The sequence below is a fragment of the Xiphophorus maculatus genome, chromosome 22, assembly GCF_002775205.1.
Source record: "Xiphophorus maculatus strain JP 163 A chromosome 22, X_maculatus-5.0-male, whole genome shotgun sequence".
In the NCBI taxonomy this organism is placed as follows: Eukaryota; Metazoa; Chordata; class Actinopteri; order Cyprinodontiformes; family Poeciliidae; genus Xiphophorus; species Xiphophorus maculatus.
Genome location: NC_036464.1, coordinates 16205437 through 16231883, shown reverse-complemented (window position 1 = coordinate 16231883; position 26447 = coordinate 16205437). Strand labels below are relative to the sequence as shown.

Genomic DNA, 26447 nt, shown 5'->3' with positions numbered 1-26447 from the left:
AATATTATTACTTTATTTTCTGTTTTCTGAATCTCCCATCTGCCAGTCTTTAATTTTCTTTGCCATTTTGCTCCAGTTGTTGCCTGTGTGTAGTTCTCCTATGTATCAAAATAACTGTTTGTAACAAATGTCTATACGCTTATTATTAGGTTTAGTTTTTGAGTTAACATTTGTGTCTCTCTGATTGTCTGTGCTAGGATTTGGGGCGTTTCCTTTGTTGTCCACAACAATCATGACATCTTTGTACTGTATAACTATAAACTTTAACATTCACATGTGGATACATAGCAAGGTTGTATAATTATCAACACACATCTCATGTAAAAGAAAAGAATCTGATTTATTCAGAATGAAGACTACTAATTATGGCTAATGCTAATTATGGCATTTTGAATTTTATAATATATCTACACTCTGACAGAAATAGAAAATTACCCAATTCCCATCACAGAAAAGAAATCTGTTCCTTTATTGTTTTTCATTTGAAGTTACATATATTTTTTCTTATTTAAAAAAATCACTTGAACTTAAAATTTTATGTAAACAGCAAAGGTAGAAAGAAGTGTTACAAAGAGAGAAGAATCTGAAATTGTCTTCCTAAACGCAATGCATCACATTATTTTTATACATGATGTATGAATTTGACAGAGATGAATGCTCTTTATAAAAAAAAAACAGGATAATGAAAGGGAAACTAAAAAATATTCAGTCTCTTGTCCACTAATCACAATAGAAGTCCATATCCTAAAATGACACAAAATATTAGGTTAAAGGCACTATTTATTCACAAAAACAAACAGAAAATATTTAAATGAAAGACAGACACTCACAGTGGTCTGCTTCCAAACTGTGTTGTCTGTAAACGTCCTGGTCTCTTTCACCACAGTTGCAGGGAAATATCCCGTTCTACCCATCTGGTCCACATACCGCTCACTGTACACCTGGCAGAAAACACAACGTTGTAGTCTAAATGTACAGTAACAAATATTTTACTGTACAGTAAAACACTTGTACATTTAAACTGAAACAAAAATAACTAAATAGTTATAATATCTTTGGCGACAAGAGGATTTAATTGTGTAGCTTTCTAATATGTGGATTTCAATAAATATGCACCTACACTTCCATACCAGAATACTCCAGCGCCATCTGGTGGTATGAGTTTAGAATACACATAAACCATCTGACCCTTTTTAATGTTGATGAATCTGCAGTCAGGAGCTATGAAGTCATCCACAGCTGTGGCCATTGAAAGAACATCTTATGAAGCAAAGACAAAACATAACTTACATAAACTATGTGTCATTTGATTATTGATTTAAGTGTAGTTTCATTATTACAATTCTATATATTTAACAGCTCTGCAAGTAATATTCTGACTTACATGAACATTCTGCATCTCCGCACATCTTGCGATCTGCTAGTTTGTCCATTCGGACTGCCATCGTGGTCTGGTGAAGCAGTCCAACAAGGAGCAAGCTTACCAAGGGACAACTCATGGTGGGCGAAAGGGAACAGCTACAGAGAAGCTTTTAGTTGGAATGCAGAGCTTGGGAAAGCTACAGAAAAAAAAAGACTTAGAAATCTCCAAACACTTCTCTCAGTCAAGATGGAATGGGTTGAGCCCCGACATCACAGGATTTGTGACCAATCAGAATTGAGTTTCACAAAATGCCAGAATTCATCTCACTCAAGGGAGTGGGCTGGCCCTCTCTCAAATTTCATACATTCTGCACTAACAAGGAGTGGCAGTTAAAAACAAACTACTTTTAATAAATATCAATGTACACAATATATACAGTAAAACAATATTTAAAAAAATGAAACCATCAATCTGTAAACAACAGGAAAGACACATGATCATCGATACCACACATTATATTAAATTTAAACACATCAAAAGAGCAAACAACCAGATATAACTTACTATACTGTGTAAACAGTAACTATCATATAATGAACATAAAAATTGGTGGCAAATTTCTCATATAGTGCAATGCTTTTACTTTTTACAGCTTTAGTTATTTGAATATTATTACATTGTTGGCTCTCCTACAACTTCTGACTAATATAGCCATGAAAAACTTTTGTTGTTTTACCTATCAATTGTTATCTGAGAGTGTAAATTAAAACACTCAGAATTACCATGAAATTCCACCTCCTAGACTTTCACATTATAGCCATAAACACTCCTCTCTGAAATCCAAAGGTCGTTTTCAAAATATGACTGGCTTCCACATTAGTGACTCATCCTGTAAGGCAGCACGAGTCATTAACACAACCTGTCATTTGGTCAAATGTCATCATCTCTGAAATTCTTTCTCTTGACTCTGACATGTAGGTTTGCTTTAGTTTCAGGGAATTAATGGATATAGAAGCGACCAGGGGAGACGAGTCAAGACTTCCTACGAGGGTTGGGTCACTGAATAATCTGACCGTGACAGTCCTAGCAGTGACCTTAGCTCACCTGTCATTGTGAATTTTTGCTTGTCTTATAAACCTGATGCCTCTCATTATACAGTGGAGATGAGGTGGACATTCAAAGAACACCCACCTCACTTCCTCCCCAGTCATCCTCAACAACACCGTGTCTACTATGGATCAGTTTCAGATATATAGGACCTGAGCTGCTCCTCACACAAAGACACTGCTTTAGAACAAAAGTATTGCTCAATAGTTTTGACACTCAAAAGGGGAGTTTAATTCAAATAATCCTATAAACATAATACTATTTGCATACTTTAAATATAAATTGTTCTTATTCTTTATTCTTCAAGTGAGAAATAGTCATTTTTTATTTACATAAGTAAAGCATTTTAAAAATTCATAACATATTACCATGTCATCATACCCTTATAAAGCACAAATTAAAAAATGAGGCATAATGTACAGCGTTTTCAAATTTACTTTTTGCTATGGTCACTAATGTGGTTTGCCATTTGCCATCTCTTTACCATTTATTGGTAAAAAAAAAAAAAAAAATCATTTGTAACTTTCATAATCTTTTGTAAACAAAAGATACTTTCCGGTTTCGTCTGATGCAAAGCCTCGCAACACGGTTTCCCTATCTGAGAATGTTTTGTGAATCTTTCCAGTTAGCCGGGCGGAGTTTAACCTTCATAAAGTGCGGTGGAAGCCGAAACAAAACGAACCGCTCACACGCGCTTTACGGTGTATTATATCAAGCGCACCTAAGCGCTTTTCGTATTGTGACGTAGGTAGCTGAAAACTTAAAACGATACAGCCCTTCAGGGTTGGAGGTAGTGTTATTGTTCGATTTGAAGATTTTGGGGGAAGCCGAGACTTTGCTAATATTGTGGAGAATGTAATCGATAATCAGAAGTGTGACCTTATTAAAATCTAGGCGCACACATACCTGGCCTAGATGCTTTTTTTCTCCATATTACAGCAGCATATTCAGACAGGCTGAGGTAAGCTAGCAAGCTCGGTCCTAAAGAAGCCGATGGATGCGCGGGTATCGGAGTTATTTGGGTCAGCAAGCGGGCACAGCTCCGGTGGATCTCAGGGATCCGCGTCTAACCACAAGCCAGGAAATGGCAACGGGGTTGTCTCGAAAAAGGCTGGTGCAAAGAGCAAGAAAGCAAGAACGCGATTTCCTCGCAACTTCAAACCGAGCAATAACACCCCATATCTACCCCCAGAGGTAAGGCTGATGTTAATCCATAAAGTACAATTAATTAAACGAGTCGAAATGAAGTCATACGAGAAACACAAAAGAAGTTTAGAAAAACAAGGAACAAACAGGAAATATACTGTATGCCTTCTGGCTTCCACTGCATAGAAACGCGAATGTTTTCTGTTATTTCCTGTGTGGCTAACTTTTCTATCTGAAACTGGTGACACGTAGTGAACTAAAGAGAACATGTGAGCGGTCTGTGTTGGGTCAAAGTGACCCAAATTTTCACTCATTGTTTATTATATAATAGAGTTGTGTTGTACAATTAATGGTTGTATCATCTTTTTTATTATTACTATTTATTCTAGCAGTGGGCTAGCTAGCCTAGCAGAGCAACAGCTGTGTTTGTAAATAATGGAGGCGGTCACAGCTTGACCGACATTCACTCGTTGGGACAAATACCTCAACTCGTACAGCTCCCAGTGACTTTATTGAAACAAATTAAAAACAACTAATGAATATTGAGGTATCTCTGTGTAGTAACACGGAGTTAATAAACACAGGGGGACCTGTCTTAAACTTCTAGGCATTACTAAAAGTTATTGGCAAACAGGTTGCACTTTAAATTAATCTGTATTTGCGCCCATCTCCCTTTCTTTTTTAACACCTATTTTATTGGCTTCAGCTTCAGATCCTCTGAATATAACCAGCTGTATTGCAGTAATTATAAATTGTTTGTCCCATAAAGTAATTGCACTTGACTTTAATTACCATTGGTTTTAAACAATAGCTTCTAGTGGTATAGAAGAGACATGTATAATAAGGGCAGCTATGGTTTAGCAGTCATTGCCAGACTATTCACAGCCCGGCGTTTACTGCTCAGTCAGTTTGGTTTTCTCTTTATCTTTGAACAAATGTTGCAATTCTCTGTTTGACAGCATTTGTTCCTCTTCTGTCTCTCTTTGTTTGACTATCCTATCTCTCAGGCTGAAGAGGGAAACATAGAATACAAGGTAAGCAAGAACCTTGTTTTATGTTTTGGTTTTCTTTAAAGAAACCGCAGCCGGTCACTGAATACTTCAAAAATGACTGATGTACGTCAGCCATGTAATTAGCAGTACTTGTTTTTTGTTGTTTCATAATCACGTAGCTAGAAGTCTAACAGAGAAATATTTCAGAAGAATCATAGGTGCAGCCTCTGTGTGGAAACACAACAGCCAAGTGGATTAGCAGGATTATTTTTAGTAACTCAACATTTGCTCTAGTCCTACACTAAACCTAAGTTTCATATATTAGTTTGTCTGTTACTAATGTTCAACAGCTCGTTCGATTTGCGAACTTTTACAGATTGGCTTTAAGTCCAGCAATAATTTCTAAAGCTCTTGTCATTTTTAGCTAAAGCTGGTGAACCCCACACAAAACCGCTTTGAGCACCTGGCAACACAAATGAAATGGCGACTGCAGGAGGGTCGGGGCGAAGCCGTCTATCAAATAGGTGTCGAGGACAATGGCATGCTGGTGGGACTGTCAGAGGAGGACATGAGGGCATCGCTGAAAACACTCCATAGGCTGGCCGAGAAGTGAGTCCTGGATGCCTGTTTTATTCTGTGCTTTTATTGTGCTTGCATAACCAGACAGGCAATAATATGCTGTTGTGCAACCTTTGGCCCTAAACTTGTTTACTGGGGCATCGTGTGAATGTTAAATATTGAATGTCAGTCCATAAAGCATTCATTTTCAGCAAGATCTTGTATTTATGGTTGGAAGTGGACGAGGTGTAAGAAGGATCTCTCCATACTATCTTATTCACTCTTTCATAGCCTAGTGTTTCCTTGCATTTACACCTTGAAATGCGTCCATGTAATGTGCTATGATAATAATCTGAACATTTAGTATATTAGTATAGCCTGCTTACTTTATATTTGGGCACGTAGACTTACGGAGGCTACAGCTGATCCATTGAAGCGTATCCAGATTGTAATTTTATCCCCGCAGGACTGTACAGTCGGTACTTGGAATGATGAGTGCGTCATTTAATCCTCTGCTGCCCTTAACACAAACAAAATTTTGCTTTCCAGAATAAAATATATGTAATATTCTTATGATACAATTTGATAGAATTTAAATTCTATAGTTTTTTTTTCTACAACTGTTTTTAATAGAGTGGGAGCTGACATTGCAGTTCTTAGAGAACGAGAGGTAGAATACGACTCTGATATTCCTCGGAAGATTGCTGAAGTTCTCATACGAAAGGTGCCCGATGATCAGCAGGTTAGTTCAGCTTCTAGAAATGTATTCTGTTTTTATCAACTTTTTGTTCATTGTATTATTATCTGACCGTTTCTTTTTAACTTGTATTCCTTGCTCTTCCTCCTCTGTAGTTCTTAGACCTACGAGTGGCAGTCCTGGGTAACGTGGACTCTGGTAAGTCCACTCTGTTGGGTGTTTTAACACAAGGCGAGCTGGACAACGGTCGGGGAAGAGCGAGACTCAACCTCTTCAGGCACCTGCATGAAATCCAGACTGGGCGCACATCAAGCATCAGCTTTGAGATCCTCGGCTTCAACAGCAAAGGAGAGGTGAGAAACGACCAATGTCAAGGGTATTATTAATGTCTACTTTGGCTCGCTGATCAAACCAAAATATAATAGGCTGCAGAATCATGAAATATAATCATATCTCCCTTTGCTTTTTCCTAGGTTGTAAATTACAGCGAGTCTCGCACTGCAGAGGAGATCTGTGAGAGTGCCTCTAAAATGATCACGTTCATAGATCTGGCTGGTCACCACAAGTACCTGAAAACCACCATTTTTGGCCTCACCAGCTACTGTCCAGACTTTGCTATGCTGGTCGTTAGCGCAAACACTGGCATTGGTACGTTTGTGTTCACTAAACTTTACAATCATTTGATTCTTGTACATTTATAAATGTACGCTGAGCTTGCAGGACTTGTTTCGGGTAACACAAGTAAGGAGTAGCTCTGCTACATGGTTAACACATATTTCTGTGACGCAGTTAAAAATAACTCGACTCGCACATACAGAGTTGTTACGTATGACACTGCAGATATGTAGGATCTGAGCTTACATAACATATCCACCTTCCAACACCCATCTCTGCTTCCACCCTCCACATCTTTGCTGGTCCCAAAATATCTCCAGCAGCATCCATTTTAAAAAAAGCTATTTGACACACAGAACATAGTTATGTGTCTGGTCTGACTCCAAATCGGGCTCCTGCAAACAAACCGATAAAAGAAGAAGAAAAAAAAATACAGAGTCAGCTTTAGAAGCCATAAAATAATCCGATGTCCATAAAACTTTAGCACAGCATCAATATCTGCAAATTATGTATCAGTATATTGTTAAACTTTTGCTAAGCAATTAGGCTTGGAGCAAGAAGTATGCATCCAGGAAAGAAGCACTGTGTAACCTGAGCTGGCATGCTAATTACACATACAGGGAAGCTGGCACAGTATCCCTGTTTAGTTGAAGGCGTGAATTTTGCTAGAAATGCAGATCCAGGTGAGATTGCCGTAAGCAGATTTCACTGACACTCTGTTTATCCAGTTACAGAAGCAGAATTCAAAGGTAAAAATCACATGAAGTTGTTGGTACACCTGCAGAGTGTTCCTATTGCAAATAGCAGAGATCATATTTAAGAGCTGAGCATCCGAGTGAAACGGTTAGGGTTCAACTCCTGCTGGATTTAAGTGAGTTGGTTTTCTCTTTTTATTTGCTCTGGATGTAAATTTAATACCTACATCCAATCAACTGTCCAGTGTTGTTGGTTATAGCAACTCAGTCACATTTATGTGCATTCCTTATCATTTAACCATATTTACATGCAGTGCACTTTTCTAAATTGTTGCACTGTAGCTGTTGTCTTTAAGTCTGCTCTGAAACGGGAAACTCCGGCTAAAATGAGGTCAAGAACGAACACCATCTTAACTACGCCGTAGATGGGACAGGACATGAGCTCCAGCTTTAATTATGAAACAGAGTAATGGATCCTTGTAAAGCATTGGGGATCACATTGGGTCGTGGGTGGCAAGCCTGAAAGTCAAAGGCGAGTAATCATCTTTACTTTCAGGAATGATTTACTTGTTTTGCTTATAAATATTAGCTGCAGTCAGAATTGAATTGAGGAATAAATAACTGTCTGTGTTTGCCCAGCATGTACTACAAATGGATTCACTGCTGCAGAACTGACAAGAGATCTGGGTATTTTAAGTGGCTGTTGGCTTGTATCAGCACTCTGGAGTGTTTTGGTATCATGGGTCAAGTCTGGAGCGATATCAGACCCGTGAAATACCTTGCTGCGTATATGACGTTGGTACAGGTTTCAACTTTGTTTATAAATAAACACAACTCGCCATCATTGACGAACCACTGCCATCTTAGTTAGAAGTTACTTTACATATAGGAATTTAAACTTTTTTTTCTGGGTAATTAGATATTTTGGACAGGAAAGGAAATTCTTCCTAACCTTACAGATGCCCTCACTCAATTTCTGCTTGTTTGCTAAACAGAAGAGCACCTTAACTAGCCGAAGGTAGTGAAAAACAAACTACTACTTAACTACCGTGTCCCGCTTCTCCTCATTATGTTTCAGCCGGTACGACAAGAGAACATCTGGGTCTTGCCATGGCCTTGAAGGTCCCCATCTTCATTGTTATCAGCAAAGTAGACCTCTGCACCCGAGCCACTGTGGAGCGCACGGTGCGGCAGCTAGAGCGGGTCCTGAAACAGCCAGGCTGCAACAAAGTGCCCATGGTTGTTGGCAGCACCGACGACGCAGTCACAGCAGCACAGCAGTTCGCCCAGTCGCCCAGGTGTGACTCCAGAGGCACAAACCCTATTTGATTTGTTCTCCTTTGCTGTCACATCTGCGTTTCATCTGTAGCTCATGCTAATAACTACAATGGATGTTGGAAAATAGGAATCAACTTTGATGTTTGTCTTGTCCTTGGCAGCATCACCCCCATCTTCACCTTATCCAGTGTGACTGGTGAAAGCTTAGACATGCTCAAGGTCTTCTTCAACATCATCCCTCCTCTCAGCAACAGCAAAGAGCAGGAAGAGCTTATGCAACAGCTCACAGAGTTTCAAGTAAGTCCAACGTTGTTGCAAATGTGTAACCAGCTGGCTGCGATACACACACTCCCTCTGGTGCATATATATTTGATTTGATTCATGACTGTGGGCTTCTCTTCAGGTGGATGAGATCTACACAGTTCCAGAAGTGGGGACAGTGGTAGGAGGCACTCTGTACAGGTCAGTCTGGGAAGATGCTTGTTTAAAGTAAGCAAAATGTCCCGAGGACAATACCTTAACCCTATTTTTCGTGTCTGGTCGTTCAGTGGAATATGTCGCGAGGGGGATCATCTTGTAGTAGGACCCACAGAGTTGGGCCAGTTCCACAAGCTGACCGTTGGCAGCATCCAAAGAAACCGCTCGGCGTGCAGGGTACTCAGGGCGGGCCAGGCTGCAACGCTTGCTCTGGGAAACTTCGACCGCTCACTATTACGCAAGGTGGGACCCTAAATATGGTTTCTATTGTGCGATTTGTTTGAAAGGCATCTTTCGTGTTTGATTTTTCTGTACTTTGTACTGTAAAAATACATCATTTAGTTAGTTTACATAGATTTGTGTCAGTCGCCTCAATAAACACAATGGTATTTTTGAAGATTATTCTGATTTGCCACTGACAGGGTATGGTAATGGTGAGCCCAGAGATGGATCCTACTATCTGCTGGATGTTTGAGGCTGAGATTGTCCTGCTTTTTCATGCCAAGACCTTCCACAAAGGCTTCCAGGTTACTGTGCACATTGGAAATGTGAGACAGACCGCCACAGTGGAAGCTGTTTATGGCAAGGTTAGTTAATCCACTAAGCTATTTTGAGAAGTGTTTAAAAAGCAATCAATTCACTAAAATTATGACATCTGGTTAAATATAAAACAGCTAACATTATCTTCAAAGGAAGAAGAAACCGTTTACTTCCAGGAAACATTCAACAAACGTTAACTGACAGAGTAGGGGGGTCAAATTTGAGGTCAACTCAATTTTAAAAACCCTTTTCTACATATAATTTGTTTATATCAACTTTTGTGGGTTTGATTTGTGGAATCACATTAGTAAGGCAAAGCACAAATATAAGCAATTTTGCAGAAATTTCACAAAACAAAAGAAATGTTGGAAAATGCATGGTGGAGGAAGAGGCGATTATGGTAAAAGTTGGCAAAAAATAATATTTTATATAGTAATCCAGGAGGGACGAAGGTGTGGAGCTGAGTTGTGCATCAAATGTAAATAAATTCATAATATGTAAATAATACATGTTTGTACTGATAAAGTATTATTATAAATTGTAAAAAAAAGGACGGGGGGTAATGAAAATGGTTTCTTTGACTTCTTTTTTGACTCTTATTTATCCATAGGAGAAAAAAATCTATCAATGTATACTGTAATGACCAATTGCCTCTGTTAATAATGCTCTTTGCTTTCATTACTTCTTCCTACTATACTGCTATGCTACAGGAGGAGCTGAGAACAGGCGAAAAAGCAGTGGTTCTCTTCAAGTTCATCAAACACCCTGAATATTTGAAGGTGGGGGCTAAGATGCTCTTCAGGGAGGGCGTGACCAAAGGTATTGGTCATGTCACCAACTTGCAACCCATTTCCTATCACTACCAACATTTTCAAGGGCAGGATGAGAAAGCCTGAAGTTTTTTGTTTAGACCATCGCAGCTTTGAAAACTCCGTCCCAGCCCTAAAAACAAAACCCAAGGTGCTTTACGGACTGCATCACACCTCTCAAAGGCCTTTTGGACCTCTGCTAGCAAAGTAAACATCTGCTGCCGGATCTTGTTGTTTTTGCCAACTTTTGTTATTGTTTCCTCCAAACCCTCCTTACCTCCTCTTGCTTGTTTTATCTTCTTTAGACTTTGACAGTACTGATATTTTAATTCCCGTCCCGGTTTTCAGGTTTAAATTAGTTGCAATTCTTGGCACTGAAACATCACATCCCACTGAAACGTCTCAATTTTAAGGGGAAAAAAAAAATCAATCGAATCATTTTACATCGGTGTTGAAGAGCTGCTAATAAACTGGACTCCTAAATGCACTCCTCACACACACACACACACACACACACACACTGATCTGCACTGAGCACTGCCAGCGATGGTTTCTCTGTGGAAGAACAATTTTTCTGTTTTGCAAAGAATGAGATATTTTGACATGGTGTAAATGGCATCACTCTTGTGAAATAAGTCATCATTATCAGTGAGCAACAGAATCTGATCTGCTACGAGCACAGTGCCTGATAAACCAAGGATCTTAGTATTTAAGTATATGTAAAGCGTTTTATTCACTCAAATTGCCATGAGAATTCAGCTTTTTCGTAAATTGTATTTAGACTGCAAATATAGCTTCACACTGCCGACTCTAACATACAATCTATAACCTGTGCAATGGGAGATGGAGTAACTTTAAATTAGTCATTTAAAGTTATCATTTCAGGTGTCATTTAACGATCATTGCAAATCGAGAGAAGAATGTTAAATAAATAAAAAAATTCAGTCAAAGGAAACACTTTAAAGAGTTTAAAACTCAAACGTATCACAGTTGAGATTAGCATTATTTTTTAAATTGTTGCCTTTGCTTCACCATTTCTATATCAGAGTTTACAAAAAGACAGTAAACCCAGCAAACTTTGCATTTGCATAGTACAAAATTTGCATACTTTAAAAGTCATGTGCTACGCTGGACAAACAGTCAAATGGATCTGAATCACCAGCAATGGCATGTTGACCTGGCGGGTGGGGGAAAAAAGCATTCAGGGTTGGAGGAAAGTCGACAGCTAAAACTGTTTTTCGAAAGCATGACAGGCACACTTTCTGTAGACACTCGGTCTAAACATCTACAAACAACCAATTTCTTTTTCCCACTACTTTCTACTCGCACCATATCCTTCTGGTGGACTTATTTAAGGATAAAAGACGCATTTGTGAGTGTCGGGCACAGCTTATTAGAGTGAAGCAGAATGCTGTTGGTGCTGCTGAAGAGGGCATTTGGAGAATGTAAATGGGAGTTTATGTATAAACCTTGTTGAGGTTACGTGTCAGTCTGTCAAGATTGCAAAGGTTTTCCTGTCACACCTGTTGGAATCTGTTTTTTATTCACAAGTAATGCCTCACAGTAGTATGGCGAGATTGTTAGAATCCTCCCAGCTATCACAAGTGCCTTAGTTACTCAGGGCAGCATATTAGTGACGGCGTTCCCTTTTCACAGAGCCACTCTGAGGTTTCTGTTGCTGTTTTGAGAGTTGGTGATTTTGAGGAAAGCCAGAGAATAATATATTTTTTTCCCAAAGATTTGTGTTTTGTTTATTAGTGTGTGAAAATGGCTTCTGATGCAACTTTCTTTCAAAGCAACGATATTTGAGGTACTTGATGTCATCTCTTAAGTTACTGATGTCACATGCTTGGAAGGGATTCAAACACAGTGCCTAGTGGAGCTACTGCCAGAGTAGCCTTCCATCACATCCCAACGTTTTACAGCTGAGGGACAAACACGCTTTGGTTGGTGCTACTGCTAGAAACAGGTTCTGATATTTCTACTTGCGTTTTTGTTCCGTAGCACCCACGTTGTTAATGTACAATTTACCTGCAAAGTCGAGAACATGTGATTATAAAGTTCAACCAAATCATTTATAGCATTTAATAAAGAGTATTAGTATGTTTTAATGCATTACAGTTGGATATTTTAGATTTCTAAGTAGTTTGAGATTTTACTGTTTTTAATCGTTTCTAATATGGCACATTTGTTTTCTCTTTTAAAATCAAGTACAAGATCTGTTTTAATCAAGTTTAAAATATTTTGATAATTATATGGGTGAAATGCAATTTTTATGTACAGATCCAATTTGTTTTGTGTTCATAAATAAAACCTATATTACCTCCTGAATGTGTTTTTTTTTTCTTTAATTAGAACTATAGTTTTCTCCTTTTCAGTTGTCATCACACACCATAAGCTTTGTTTATGTCTTTTATAAATCTACGAGTTATTGGAAATGTGAATTGCAGGCAACTTTTTGATAAAATTCCTCAGGAGCTGTACTTTGAGTGACTTGAAAAACATCTCCCCACTTGACCATTTTCCACTTTTTTACACTACAAACATAAATTTGAATGTATTATTTTGGGGTTTCCTGTAAAGGTATTAATTGAGTTGCACATATTTACAAAGTAAAAGTGAAAGGATATGTGGTTTTCAGAATAAATGTAAAACAAATCTGTTCCCACGGTGAAACATGTTGGTGGTGGCGTGTTATGGGAACTCTTTTCTTCAGCCGGGATGGGGAAACTGGTCAGAGATGATGGACATGAAAAGTATTCATGATTCAAAGAAGCTTGAATACAAATATTTGTCAATTTTCTTTTCACTTCGTAATTACACACCACTCAGTTGGTCTGTCACATAAAATTCTCAAAAATTACAATACTGTGATTATAATCTAACAAAATTTAAGACGCATAAATGTTTGTAAACTAACTAGAGGAAAATGTTACAACTAAAGAACATGTTAGAAGGATGACTCAGGTTTTTGTTGTGTATTTCCTCATTTTCTACAGACTCAACAGTGTTCTACATTAAGTAGAGTCATGTTTGTCATTAAGATCGATATAAATTATAGAAATGCCTTTTTGTTATCTTTCCAGGAGGTCTGTTCATATTGAGTCCTCCAGGTCTTTGACTGGGCCTCCTCTCAGTGTTTACTCACCCTCCAGTGTGTGTTTAGCTTATAATCATTGCTTTCTGGGCTGCTAAACATTAAGGAAAGATTTCAGTTGTACATTGCATAAAAGAAAAAAATCGAGTTTACATTTAGCTTACATATTTTATAATTATACTTAGCTTTAAAATGACTACGACCTCCAATAAAAATGTTATTTTCTAAAAGTTGATAACAGATGAAAGGTTAAGTAGTGCTCTAGTGAATGTTGTGGCTAAAAGCAGGTCATAACAGCAGGTTGCATTTGCAGCTCTTATCACTAATAACTAGCCCTCTGTACAGGCCTGATTAGTTTGGCTTGCACTCTGGCTTATTTACTGGCTGACTACCTTACCAGCAGTTTCATTTGCGTTTCAATTTTAATTGCCTTAAAAATGTGAGAAACTTTTAAGTTAAACAGGTTTCTGCTTTTATTGTATGTGACAGTATTAAAACACAAGGCAGTGTACTGCTTTGATGTATTAGAAGCAACTTTAATTGTTACAAGTTTAGAAAATAAGCTTAATAAAACAAAAACCTGGCTCAAAATAAATAATTTATTTACTCTGCAGTGATTGCTTTGAATGAAAAATTAAAAAAAAAATGTTATACTGGGTGGCTTTTTGATACATGTGTACAGTTAGAATAAAAACCAGATTATTGTTTTTACTGTAGTCAGATATATTCATGTCATCAGCTCTTTTTGAAAAATGAATCCAAGGTACCCAGACTTCCTCCTTGGGATCTCTGTCTTTTTGGAGCAGGGCCTGACGGGCCTCTTGTTTTTGTTTTGCCCCGGGTTGATTGTGTTGTGCCTCCTGCTCCAAGAGGAACCGGAGAAGCAATAGAGGAAGGAGAGGTGGTGGAACTGGAAGTGTTGGCTGCTGAATTAATAGATGAAGACAGAGAATTCTGGAGGTCCAGTGCAAAGTGAAAGTCGTTGTGTTCAGGCATTTCCCAGACCAGCACTTCTTTACCGCAGCGTTCGCAGATTATCAGGTCTTCCACAAGCACGCTTGGAGGTTGGCGGTCTTCTGGTTCAGTCTCCGGTTTCGTCCCTACATCTTTAAATCGTGGCTGATGAGGTTTGTGCTCGGCAACGGCATCAGAATCTTCCCAGTGATCTCCATCATTGATTTCAGGTGCAGATTCAGACGTGGGGATCGGTAAGGCTGAAGGCCTAAAGTTTCTTTCAAGGCTTTTCTTTTGAAAGAAAGAGGAGATGCCAGAGCGGGGCCTTTCTGAGATGATTTTGGTGCTAGAACGCCTATCAGTGGAAAATGGTTCATCTAAAATGACAGATGAAGAGACTTCTTTTGAGCTTCCACAGTCATCTTCCTCCTCTTTGTCCTTCCTGACTTGTTTTTGTTTCCCAGATGCTTTTTGAAAGAAGGATTGTATAGTTCCAGGATGACTGCATGGAGACACATTTTTTAAGTCTGACTGTGTATTGGATGGGGTCTGAGTCACAGAGAAGGAACTCTGAGTCGAAGTGGGATCATTGGACAGAAAGCCAGTGATCCCCCCTGTGGACGGAGCGTCGCTGAATTTGCTGGCTGAGAGGTGTAGCAGGGTCAGAGGCGGAGTCCTGGAGACATGGAAGACAGAAGGTCTAAATCGCAGAGCATTTATTCAAAGTGGCACTATAAATACACAGCACCGCTGCTCTTTAATTACCATGCGGCTTGCTGGTTTCCTGCTGTGTTGAGACTCTTGATAATGGCAAAGCTGTCACTGGATATTTTGGTCGCCTCGTAGCGCACCAAGGCACAGCATCGAGAGAAGCTGCTCTGCCTCTTGTCACCAAGCTGACGCACTCCGACCGTCAACAACTTTGCCACTCGACCGTTCTGTATGACAGTGAGAAAACGCGGATGTGAAATGAGCAGGCGGCTATGGGATAGAAATGGTTAAACATCAAAATTTCAATACAAAACAAAACAAAAAACATGATAGTGGTTTCTCTTACCACTTCTCTGTCTTTGGTCAACCTCTCCTCCAGCTCCAGGGCCAGTTGATGAAGCCAGTACTGCACCTGCACAGAGGTTTGGATTTAACATGAACATACATTTGGAAAGCATAAACAAATAAAGACCTGCAGAGAAAAACACTTCAGATGATAAAAGTCTTAAAAGAAACAGAAATTGGATTTAGAAATAGTTCAAGTATGCTTCTGCAACTCGTGGTCTGTACCTGCTGTTTTGTGGCCAGTGATGTTTTCCCAGGGAAGTTCTTACTGCAGCCAATGGATTTGGGAAGCTGCCTGGGTTTCACAGCTTCAAACTCAATCCCACGACACAAGTCATACAGCCACTGGCTGCAGAGCAGAAATATTATGTAACTCCCGTCGTCAATGAGGAATAAAGACAATTTCAAGTTGTCGTTTTTATCTCACAACTCAAGTCCGAGGAAATTGTCTGTCTTAATGTCAAAATATATATATTCTCCTAATATACTTTTCAGGACTTTGTCTCATAATGAGCAAGAACACAGCAACAAGAAAAATACAAAACATAAAACTCAGAAACACATTTGCATTTTTCCTCATAAAACTAAGCAAACATACAATTCTCTCTCCTAAAACTAAGAACAGAAATATTAAACCTACTACAATAGAAAAATGTGGTAGTGTATAGTAGCTGAGAGCTGCAACAACCATTTTTTGTCAAACATATGTTTGTTTATTTGGATCCCTATTAGCCATTGCAGGGCCAACAGTAACTTTTTAGGGTCCACATCCTGAAACCACATTTCTTACAAAACAGTTACATACGCATTATATAAAATGGTCGATGCAAGACATTAATTAAACACTAATTCAGACACATACAATTATAACACTTTATTCCATAAAATATTTAAACGGGGCTCTTTTAAAAGCTCTAGCATTTGTTACATTTAAAAAACTTGCCTATCTTCCCACTGTGCACAATGGAAAAATGACTGCATACTCATTTATATGATTTTATACGACCAAAAAATATGCTGAAATTCCACATTGGTTTCCAAATTGTGTATCCAAGTTTATAACAGGATGATGCAACAAAGGAAATCAATCTATGTCAAAGAATTATATGTGTACTTCTAGTGCAAAATTAAGATTAACTGAATTCCTGATAGTATTATTATACAAGAAGAGGATTGTAAACTAGGGACAATATAAAAAAAAAACAATTCTGTAAGCTGTTTTTTGTGAACAGTCATTTTATGGCACTGTATTTCCTTACCCTGTTTTTTCTCCAAAGTGCTGCCCCAGCTGTACCTGAGAGAACCGAGTGAGATCTCCCATGTTCTCAACCCCCAGAGTTTCTGTTATCGATGCACCCATTTTGCCCCCGAGGTTACGACTGCATAACACAAAAGTCAAATAAGCGCAAATAGTTCTATTAGTCATCTGTTGCACATCTGCATCGGAACATCAGTGAAATTTTTGCGGGACAGTGACAATTAAACTCACATCTTACTGATTGGCAGAGTGCTGAACAGTTCAGTCACAGAGTCCAAAGGTAGGATAGTTTGTCTGTTAGGTTTGTTCAGACCGCAGGCCAGTTTAGCCAGCACCTTCAACAGCACAGAGGTAAATGTGAGAACAGCAACAACAGTAAATCTTACATCAGAATTATGTGAAGTTTTATCCCACCTTGTTGTGAGATATCCCTGCTGAGCAGCGGAAGCCTGTGTGTTTTTCTACAGCTGCTCTCATTTCTTCAACAATGAGCGCACCGACAGTTAGCTGCAGCTCTGCAGAGTTCTGCTCTCCCAGGGTTGGGACAGGTAAGGACTCCAACCACTGTTGGACTCCTCTGGATCTTCTCTGTTCTAAGAATAAGAATAAAATAAAAACATTAACGGACATAACATTTTTGGGGGTTTTAGAAATTTAAGACTTGCCGCTTTCAATGTTAGCCTCCTAATGCTGACTTGTTACAGTACAATGACTGAGTAATCTCTAACTAGTCTACCTTTACCCAAAGCTGAACCATCAACTTGGTTGGACCCGTCATCCGGAAATGGATAGCCTTGAATGTGAGTAGTCCTGAGAAGCCGTTGGTCGATCTGTTGATCGGCTATGTTTTTGCACCGCTGCTGGACAGCTGCCGTCAGATCCATGTAGGCCTCGTCGATGCTGGCCCTCTCAATCACAGCAAAACGAGACATCACCTCAATCACTTCCACACTCGCCTCTCTGTAACTACAAACAGATGTTAGCAGCGCAAGCACCACAATGTGGACGTTTGCCGAGCAAAACTAACAGCACTTACTGAGTTAGATCTGCCTTCCCGTGAGACTCGCGCACTCTGGCCACCTGGAGATCTGGGCACAGCTTTTTTGCATCATCCACCCACATGTTCCTGGTGACACCGTGGGCCCTCGCCTCATAACTCACAGCTATGATACTAACAGATAGGGACATGTCACTCAGAACCATGTTTACTGCACATCCCCTTCAATAGTAGAGAGTTAAAGATGAGAGATTTAAAATCAAGTGATGTATTTGTGGGAAAGTTTCCAACACAGAGACAACTTTTTCAATCAGTGCAACTCAGTAAGACATGTTGAAACTAATGTCACAGAAGTTCATCCGCATCATTGTCTTTTGATGGATGAAAGATCTAAACTATACATGCGTGGATGACCAGATTAAATGAAGGAAGTTCTTCCTAATCTAATCCAAACACAACCCTTTATGCCATAGTGGGTAAGAAGGATTCTACAAACTCTACATTGGAGTTCATTATTGGTAAATAATGAAGCTGAGGTGGCTGCTGTAGTACATAACATGTACAGTATGTGACATTTATATTTAGTGCAGTTTATCCAGAGTATTTTATCTAATACAATGTAGAGTAATTTACTTTGATGCGGTAACCTGTTGGGTGTTTGCTTCTTGTTCTCTCAGTAAACAATGACAGCCCCAGTTAGCTAGCAGGTGTTATGATGACTTCCGTTTTGGATAAGTAACAAATGCATTGAAAGCCTCCACTGCTCCTCTGTGTCAGAAACTCACCCGCCTCCTTTCCACGTCTTGTACTGAGCCACCACGCAAGGAGTGTTTTTCAGAGCAGGATTCAGACGCTGCTCCACCTGCACGTAAAAACAGTCCATGTCCACTAACGCCACCACTCTCTCTTTCCCGTAGTCCATCCAGAACCGGGAGAGATCGCCACCTGAAATCAAAGACAGGAGTCTGCTGACTGAGGAGGGTACGAGGATCTACGGGGAGCTTCCTGTGAACTGAAACTAAACAAGGCGCCCGAATAAAAGGTGTGTCGCTTTGTATTTCGCGCAGAAAATTGCAGTTACATAATAACGTCATCAAGTGGCGACAGAGACGTCACGTTGACCAACTGGACTACAAATACGGTAAATAATAATTTTTGTTTTTGTTTTTTTTAAAACGGTAAGATAAATAAATAAACTATTAGTTATCTCAATTTACTATGGCTTACTATGGAAGCCCGTTTCCGCCACTCTGTTTAAAAAAGAGAAAATCTCATTATAATGAGATACTATCTCATTATAATGAGATACTATCTCATTGTAATGAGATAGTATCTCAAAATAATGAGATAGTATCTCATTATAATGAGATCTCATTATAATGAGATAGTATCTCATTATAATGAGATCTCATTATAATGAGATAACTTGAGTTGGCCCTATAGCTTGAGTATGGAAACGGGCTTCCATAGGGGGCTTCCTCTCACTGTCATCAAAAACATGACAGATAAATTATTTCCTCCAAATGGCCCTTAGTTAAGGGTGTGGGTGCAAAGTTGCTTGTCTGTTGGCCTGTGATGGACTGGCGACTTTTCCAGGTTTCACCTCCTGCCTAATGGGTGCCGGAGACAGATTTCAGCCCCGCCTCTATGACAAGGACAAGTATACAGACGATGGATTCTCTTGCATCGTCTATTCCCCTAATAAAATAGTTTTTTCTTCCAAACAATGTAGGAACATTTTAATTACCAGAACTAGTCTTTGCTTTACCAGCTTAAAATACAAGAATTTTGCCACATAAAACCCGTGGCTTCAGTCTTTCTGTTCCCCCGTGGTAAAACTTTTATAGTTCAGAATATTACACGATAGCATGATCCCTATACTAGTTTTTGTTTAGTTGGACCACACTGCCACCTGCTGACTACAATATACAATTTTATTTATTAACACCTGGCGTGTAAACTGCAGGTTTAATCTTTGGGTAAAACAAAATAAGGTAATTCTAAAATAACTCATAGCGGTAAGAAGTAATCTGTGACGCATTTAATGGGGGCATGTTAAACATGTTTGCATGGCATAAACTTTTACATTTTAGAACTTAGTAGGATTTTATTAAATGGAGCTCAATTTGAACCACTCATGTCTGAACGCGTCATATGAGTTTTAAAATATATATATAATATAACATAAAATGTTATGTTTGTAACAGGAAAGACCTTCTTTAAATCTCGTCAGACACTACAAATAAAATGTTCTCTTTGTTGTAATGTACTGTTATAAAATAAGCTTTTTGTGCTCAAAAAATAGAGGAAAAAAAGGTGAAAAAACAGATGCAAGGTCACAGATTATTAACTATTGACAAAATGAACAAGAGTATAAACTGAGGATAGCTTAAATATCCACATAAAACATGTGGTAATTAACATGCAAATGAAATGTTGATTTAAAAAAAAACAACATAAAAACAAGGAAATAGGAAGTCAGTGTTACTGAACTAGTTGATGTTGCTGCTGTTTTTCACTTTCTCTGAGTTTTCTTCTTATTCTAACTCTGATAACAGGTCAGTGCCTTTACATTACACTTTGCGTAATATATGCAGACTTTTTTTTTAATCATCTTTGTGATCCAAAGCTCTGAAATTATTCAGTTTTCATTCAGAATACATTTGCAGACTTTTACTTTTTATATTTTAAAGATGCCTATAAATTGACATGTGTCTCCTTCACAGAAACATGTTCCTGTAGGTCTTTTAACAGTCTTTTTTTTCTGCAGTTTACAAGCAAAAACAGCAAATTATCAGTGAAAACTGTAGCTTCAGTCTGAATGCTCTACCAAGAATATTTTTGCCTTCAGCAACTAGTCTTTTTTTCATGTTTCATAAGTATGAGTGATATAACATGCAAAACATATTTCACAGTATCTTTTTTCTTGCCAGGAAGTGAAAGTGTGAGAAGTGTGAGAGTGAAAGTGATTAGTGACACCTAATCACTAAGGTGTCAGTGAAGGTGGGAGCTTCAGTCAGTATCCCCTGTTCTTATGATTTAAAATACAGAAGTCGTGTCAAATATCTATGCAAAGGAGGTTATTGGAATTTCTGCTCATATCAAGTTAGAACAGACTCACCACTGGAAACAGGAAAGTATTCAATCTCTGACGACAAAATTCAAAGAATTTTCACTGTTACCATAAAACAGTTAACAGCTGACACTTATTACTGGTGTATTGTGGAGATTAATAACAGAGCAGATGACGGACAGGACTTTCAGATGTCAAAGTGCTGGAAAGTAAAATGTATTAAAATGCATCTCTTTATCAATAATATTTAATCTTAACCGCTGATCAATACTGAGGACAAAAAAACATTGTAATGGGCACAATCGTAAAAATCTCATATTTAAATTGTTTGAAGGGTAAACAGAGCTAGGAATGGATTATTATATGACTCAACCAATTAAATCTTTGTTTTAAAATGTAAGTTTACGAACAACAACAACAGAAACAATTAAGGTCACAGAAATCCCTGCTGCTACAAGATCCACTGATCCAGGACTTGGAGAAATCCCAAATCAATGGTATTCTACTGTACAATATATGTTAACAATAAGTGAAAGCTAAACGCTTTCAGTATGCTGCCATTTTCTGTACTTTATATTATAGATGCATATCATAACTGTGGAAAAAGTATCATATTGTAAAGTTGAATCTACACTTTCTGTTTAAAATATGTGTTAGATCTTCTGTTGACCAAAATATCCACATTATCACTTTGGGTCACCTTGTTGTTCTGGTGGCCTTGCTCATGTGGTTTATTCAAAGATGCAGTAAGTCTTGTTCTCTACTTTCACGTCTTTGCTGTATCAGTTTGGCACTGTGTTGTGTTTCAGTTTTTCATTGCTTTATGTAGTATAATTGAATGTTTTCACAGTAAATAAGTGACCTTTTTTTTTCTCCTAATCAGAGAACACCAAAGAGGATTTAACTGACAACTCTGTTGAAATTGTCTGTTGTGAAATATATTGTGCAATTAAAAATAGAGGAAAAAGAAAATGCTAAAAAATAGGCATTGCTCTTGTTTAGTCTGTGTCCCACTGACAAACTAAACAAGAGCATGAACTGAGGGTAGCTTAAATATCCATAATAATGAATATGTAAATCACATTTTAAACAAACATCAAAAACAAGGAAGTAGTGAGTCAGTGTTACTGAACCAGTTGCTGTTCGCACATCGACATGGCTGTTTCTCTGAGTTTTCTTCTTATTCTACCTCTGATAACAGGTCAGTGGCTTCGAATTATACTTATTACATTTGTTATCTCTGTGACCCAAAGCTGTGAACGTCTCCTTCACTGAAACATGTTCCTGCAAACTTGAAATTGTTTAATTTGTGCAGTCTAAAAGAATAAACAGCAAATTATCAGTGAAAACTGTAGCTTCAGTCTGGATACTCTAAAAAAATATTTTTTGCCTTCAGCAACTAGTTTTATTTCTTTTTTCGTGTTTCATAAATATGAGTGATATAACATGCAAAACATATTTCACTTTTTCTCTTTTTCTTCCAGGAAGTGAAAGTGTGAAGACAATCACTAAGGTGTCAGTGAAGATGGGAGCTTCAGTCAGTATCCCCTGTTCTTATGATTTAAAATACAGAAATCATGTGAAATATCTATGCGAAGGATTTTATTGGGGTTTCTGCTCAACTCAAGTTAGGACAGACTCACCACGGGAAACAGGAAAGTATTCAATCTCTGATGACAAAACTCAAAGAATTTTCACTGTTACCATAAAACGGTTAACAGCTGACATTTATTTCTGGTGTATTGTGGAGATCAAAAACGGAGTTGATGACGGGCAACACTTTCATCTGTCAGTCACCAAAGGTAAGCTTGTGTTTCTGAACGCACATTTCAAACACTTGTAAACAAGAACAAATTAAAGATATAAAGTAAAACCATAAGGCACTAATAACAACATTTGTTTTGTTATTAGTCAAAGCAAATAATTTTTTAAAGATTAGGCTGTCAAATGACGTGTTTATTATTATTTGTTTCCCCTCAAGATACACCCATCCTCTGGGTGGCAGACCAGAATGTGACTGGATATATTGGCGACAACATAAACATAAACTTTAACTCCGCTACCTCTGGAGGAATACAGTGGTGTAAGCTGGGCAGAACATGTGTGACACAGGAAACTGGAGAAATAGATGGAACAGCAGTAACCATCAACAAGGCTGCAGACAATGTATGCAGTGTAACTATGAGTGGACTGAAGCAAAAGGACAGTGGTTGGTATTACTGTGTCAAAGGAGATTTTCAGATGCCAGTTCACCTGACTCTGACTGTCAAACCCACTGGTAAGTGATTTACAGACTGTAATTAAATAGAGATGGGTGAATATATCAGCTAAATATTTGTGTCTGCTAATTTTCAGTTTCCTATGTTCTCATGTTTAGTCATACCAACGACTGATGACACTTGTTAACCTTTACCTTGTGTGTCCTGGTTGTCACACTTACGTAGCTTTTAAAATGAAATAAGGTTTAAAAAGCATACTGTTTCGCCAACTCTAATGGCTGTTCCTTTAGCAGTCTGTTGATGTCATTTTAATTATTTTTTTTTTTTATCAGAAGTCATTGATGTTGTTTTCTTTATATATTTACACATACCTCTGTACTTTTTCAGTAACTGACAGCAAACAGTTCACATAATCAATAGGCGTTAATTATTGTTCATAAAAGATGATTTATTGTTTCACTACCATGAAAAAAATAGCATCTAAATTCACTATTTGCTGTTGATAATATAATTATTCTTATTATTTTTTACATTGTTGATGTGGCAGAATTTCACAGTAAATGCATTACTACTTGTATCCATTGCAGTAACATCCCAACTAAAACCCAGGTTAATAATTTCCATGTTACTGATATGATATATTCATGACATGATATTCTCATTGTACTGTAGTTGCACCAACTACTGTAGCTGCAACAACTACTGTAGCTGCAACAATTACTGTCACAGGAGCAAGAGACAATACAACAACAGGCCATAAGGAAAACAGGTCAGCACACTTCAATGCTGCACTTTTGAGCACACTGATTATTATGTGCTTGAACCAAAAACTGTCCTTTTAAAATTGTCTTAGTTTAAGATCTTATCATTATCTACAAATCCGGAATTAGAATAATTATGTGTGTTTCAGCCCTTTTCCTGCTCTGATGAGCCTCGCCATCCCTCTGAGTGTGCTGATCTTCATTGTTATTGCTACCTTATCAATCCTGTTTGTACTAAGAAGAACCAGTAAGTCTGACCGGACATCTGCTGCCACTTGGTTTATAAAAGTGTGTAAAAAAGGAATAATTAACAACAATTAAATGTTTCACAGAACGTGTCAGAATTAAGGATTCAACAGCGTCAAAAGTAAGTCGTACGTAAAATTAAACGACTTGGATACGGTGTCAACGTTAATGATTTATCATCTCTATTTCTTGTCAAAGGCATCGATTTCTGTGGTTAATTTGTCATGAACAGAAATGCTTTGTACTGCCTGCTTACACTAAAAACTTATGCACCTTTTAAATTCTATAAAGCAAAGCTGATCTTGTCCAATGATATTTTAATTTGTCTATTTACAGAATGAAGGGGATTTAACATATTCAGAAGTCTCTTTCAAGAAAAACAAGGCAGCCCAGGTGAGCTGATACTAATAAGTATTTGAATCTTTACAGTTTGTTGTAATAAATTGTTCAATGTGGAAATAAATTAAAACTGTGTTATTTCTGTTTGAAACGCAGGCTGCAAGTGATGCTGACATGACCTACAGCTCTGTTGTTCCTGTCAAGAAACACAATGTGAGAATGGTAATTATTCAGAGAGCCGACGTGTAAACACACCATTTTAAAAAAAAAAACCTTATCAGCTACATGATTCGTTGCTACTTGCTATCGTTGATCATAGTTTATATGTGTACAATGTCAAATACTGTTAAACTCTCATTTGTATATCCACCTGAAAAACATGACAGAGTCTGAAAAATAATTAAAAAAAGAGATCAAAATAACTTAACATAAAAAAATGTCTTGTTTCTGGTTTTGAAGTCCAGCTAGTTTATGCTTCATATATGTTTGAAAATACATCTCACATTTTAGGATTTCCCTCTGACCATTATTTTTCATTTACAGAGTGAAGGAAAAGATGAGGATGTTACATACAGCACAATCATTCATCACAAGTAAAAGGTTTAAATCTATCAAAAATGTTTTTTTTTTCTTTTTCTTGTGACTAAGCGCTACCCGACACTGTCTGTCTCCACAAGTGTGAAACAATGACTCATTGTCTTAGAAAACCTCTGACCTTGTTTTTTTTTTTTTTTTACATTGGGTATACATGTATATGTGCTTATACTCAAGGGGTGAATAGCAAGTTTAGCTTTTTATCATACTAGGCATCTTTTGTTGCTTCTAAGTATGATCTTGTTGAGGACAGAATGGGTTTATAACAACCCATTCTCAAAAAATGGAGAAATATGAGAATATTGTCAATATTTCAATTTACTTTTACACAAGAAGTTAAATTAGTAAATACCATTGTTATTATCTATAATCATTTAGTAGAATGATTTGCATGAGCTGTTGCTAAGTTATGATCTATGTAAATCTGAAATAATCAAGACTGAATCGCTTTACTAAAATGTTTCTTCTGACTGGCAGTAATATAGAACTGTAGATTATACCATGATGAGGTGCATTGCTGTTACAGCTCTGCCCTATTCCTAACTGAACTAAAGAGCTACCTTAACGTTTTTGTTTTTAGTTTGTTTTGTTTTTCTGTCATTTTTGGACCACATTTGATCATTACTTTCTTTAAAATAATATTATAATATATTAAAAAATGTTGGGTGGGTCTATGAAATTATTATTTTTTTATATGTATATATAAATGACTACAAATATGTCCCTATTCAAATCATGTAGCTGAACATTGTTTACCGTAGTTCTTAATCTGGCCGATAAGTTTGATAATAGTAACTTTTTTTTATTTGTAACAGAATAAAGTTAATCTGGTGAATTTGTGTGTGTTTTGTTATGTGTTACAAATATTTTACAGAAGACAGGGCTCTCCCAGGACAGTATTCATGCAAGATCCTCTACTGGATTCAATTACAAAATGCTGGTTTTATTCAAGGTGCGATTCTGTATGTCTCACTGGGAAATTTTTGAGATAACCTAAATCATGTTAAAAGAGGAACTCTGGAGATAATGACACGACACATTGTGACAACACATTGTGACAACACCCTCATAACTGATAGAATTAAACAAGAACAAGAACCCGACTGTTTCTGCAATCATTGATTCTTTGTATACAGTTTGTATTTGAGATGGAACCCCATATGATGACATTCATAACAATTCAGAAAATTCAGGGCAGCCCTGCATTGACTAGACACACCCTCGTACACGCCGACACCACCATAAACGTTTCTGGTGACAAAAGTGGCTCATGCACAGCGCTCTGCTTCACATCTCCAACGTTGTTGGCGGCCATCATTTCTGCTCAAAGTGAATTGTCGCTCAGCAGAGAACAGAACTCAGGCCCACTGGTCCCTAGTCCAGCATATTTACTCCCTGGTCCATGCAAGACAATGACGCCTGTGCCTGAACAGTTGGACATGTGTATTTAAAAGCCTAGAGAAAGTCACATTAAGTTCACTTGTAAAGGGTTGGCTATAATTCATTTTATGGTTATTCTGAAATTTCACCTGAAAGCCAAATATTGCTAACTTTTTGTTACTACTGTATAATAAGA

The 26447-nt window shown here is 37.8% G+C and overlaps 4 protein-coding genes across 7 annotated transcripts; 2 read left to right on the top strand and 2 right to left on the bottom strand.

Annotated features, from left to right (window-relative positions):
• Positions 1–321: 321 nt before the first annotated feature.
• Positions 322–1864, bottom strand: otor (otoraplin). Its single transcript, XM_005809540.3, has 4 exons — positions 1385–1864; positions 1121–1260; positions 831–941; positions 322–744 (listed from the first exon to the last, which is right to left on the bottom strand). The coding sequence occupies exons 1-4, from the start codon at positions 1497–1499 to the stop codon at positions 721–723; spliced, it is 390 nt and encodes a 129-aa protein (XP_005809597.1). The 5' UTR covers positions 1500–1864; the 3' UTR covers positions 322–720.
• Positions 1865–3201: 1337 nt separating this feature from the next.
• gtpbp2 (GTP binding protein 2) lies at positions 3202–12608 on the top strand. Its single transcript, XM_005809548.3, has 12 exons — positions 3202–3664; positions 4624–4650; positions 5033–5217; positions 5800–5908; positions 6019–6216; positions 6337–6511; positions 8252–8471; positions 8613–8748; positions 8855–8913; positions 9000–9171; positions 9351–9515; positions 10179–12608. The coding sequence occupies exons 1-12, from the start codon at positions 3464–3466 to the stop codon at positions 10362–10364; spliced, it is 1833 nt and encodes a 610-aa protein (XP_005809605.3). The 5' UTR covers positions 3202–3463; the 3' UTR covers positions 10365–12608.
• Positions 12609–13894: 1286 nt separating this feature from the next.
• On the bottom strand, positions 13895–18694 carry polh (DNA polymerase eta). Of its 2 annotated transcripts, none has more exons than XM_005809547.2 (10): positions 18425–18694; positions 17679–17813; positions 17379–17608; positions 17057–17235; positions 16874–16977; positions 16644–16763; positions 15610–15733; positions 15386–15451; positions 15094–15266; positions 13895–15004 (listed from the first exon to the last, which is right to left on the bottom strand). In XM_005809547.2, exons 1-10 carry the CDS (start codon positions 18559–18561, stop codon positions 14110–14112), a joined length of 2163 nt encoding a protein of 720 aa, XP_005809604.1. In that variant the 5' UTR covers positions 18562–18694; the 3' UTR covers positions 13895–14109. The 2 variants fall into 2 exon arrangements, with proteins under 2 accessions (XP_005809604.1, XP_023183686.1); XM_023327918.1 differs by having other exon boundaries at positions 17385–17608.
• A 10-nt stretch (positions 18695–18704) lies between these two features.
• LOC102233170 lies at positions 18705–25698 on the top strand. 3 transcript variants are annotated; one of them, XM_023327922.1, is made up of 9 exons: positions 18705–18780; positions 22197–22514; positions 22694–22990; positions 23604–23700; positions 23842–23939; positions 24025–24059; positions 24275–24331; positions 24434–24499; positions 24821–25698. In XM_023327922.1, exons 2-9 carry the CDS (start codon positions 22238–22240, stop codon positions 24872–24874), a joined length of 981 nt encoding a protein of 326 aa, XP_023183690.1. In that variant the 5' UTR covers positions 18705–18780; positions 22197–22237; the 3' UTR covers positions 24875–25698. The 3 variants fall into 3 exon arrangements, with proteins under 3 accessions (XP_023183690.1, XP_023183688.1, XP_023183687.1); XM_023327920.1 differs by lacking the exon at positions 18705–18780 and adding an exon at positions 20982–21913 and having other exon boundaries at positions 24434–24490; XM_023327919.1 differs by lacking the exon at positions 18705–18780 and adding an exon at positions 20982–21913.
• Positions 25699–26447: the final 749 nt, after the last annotated feature.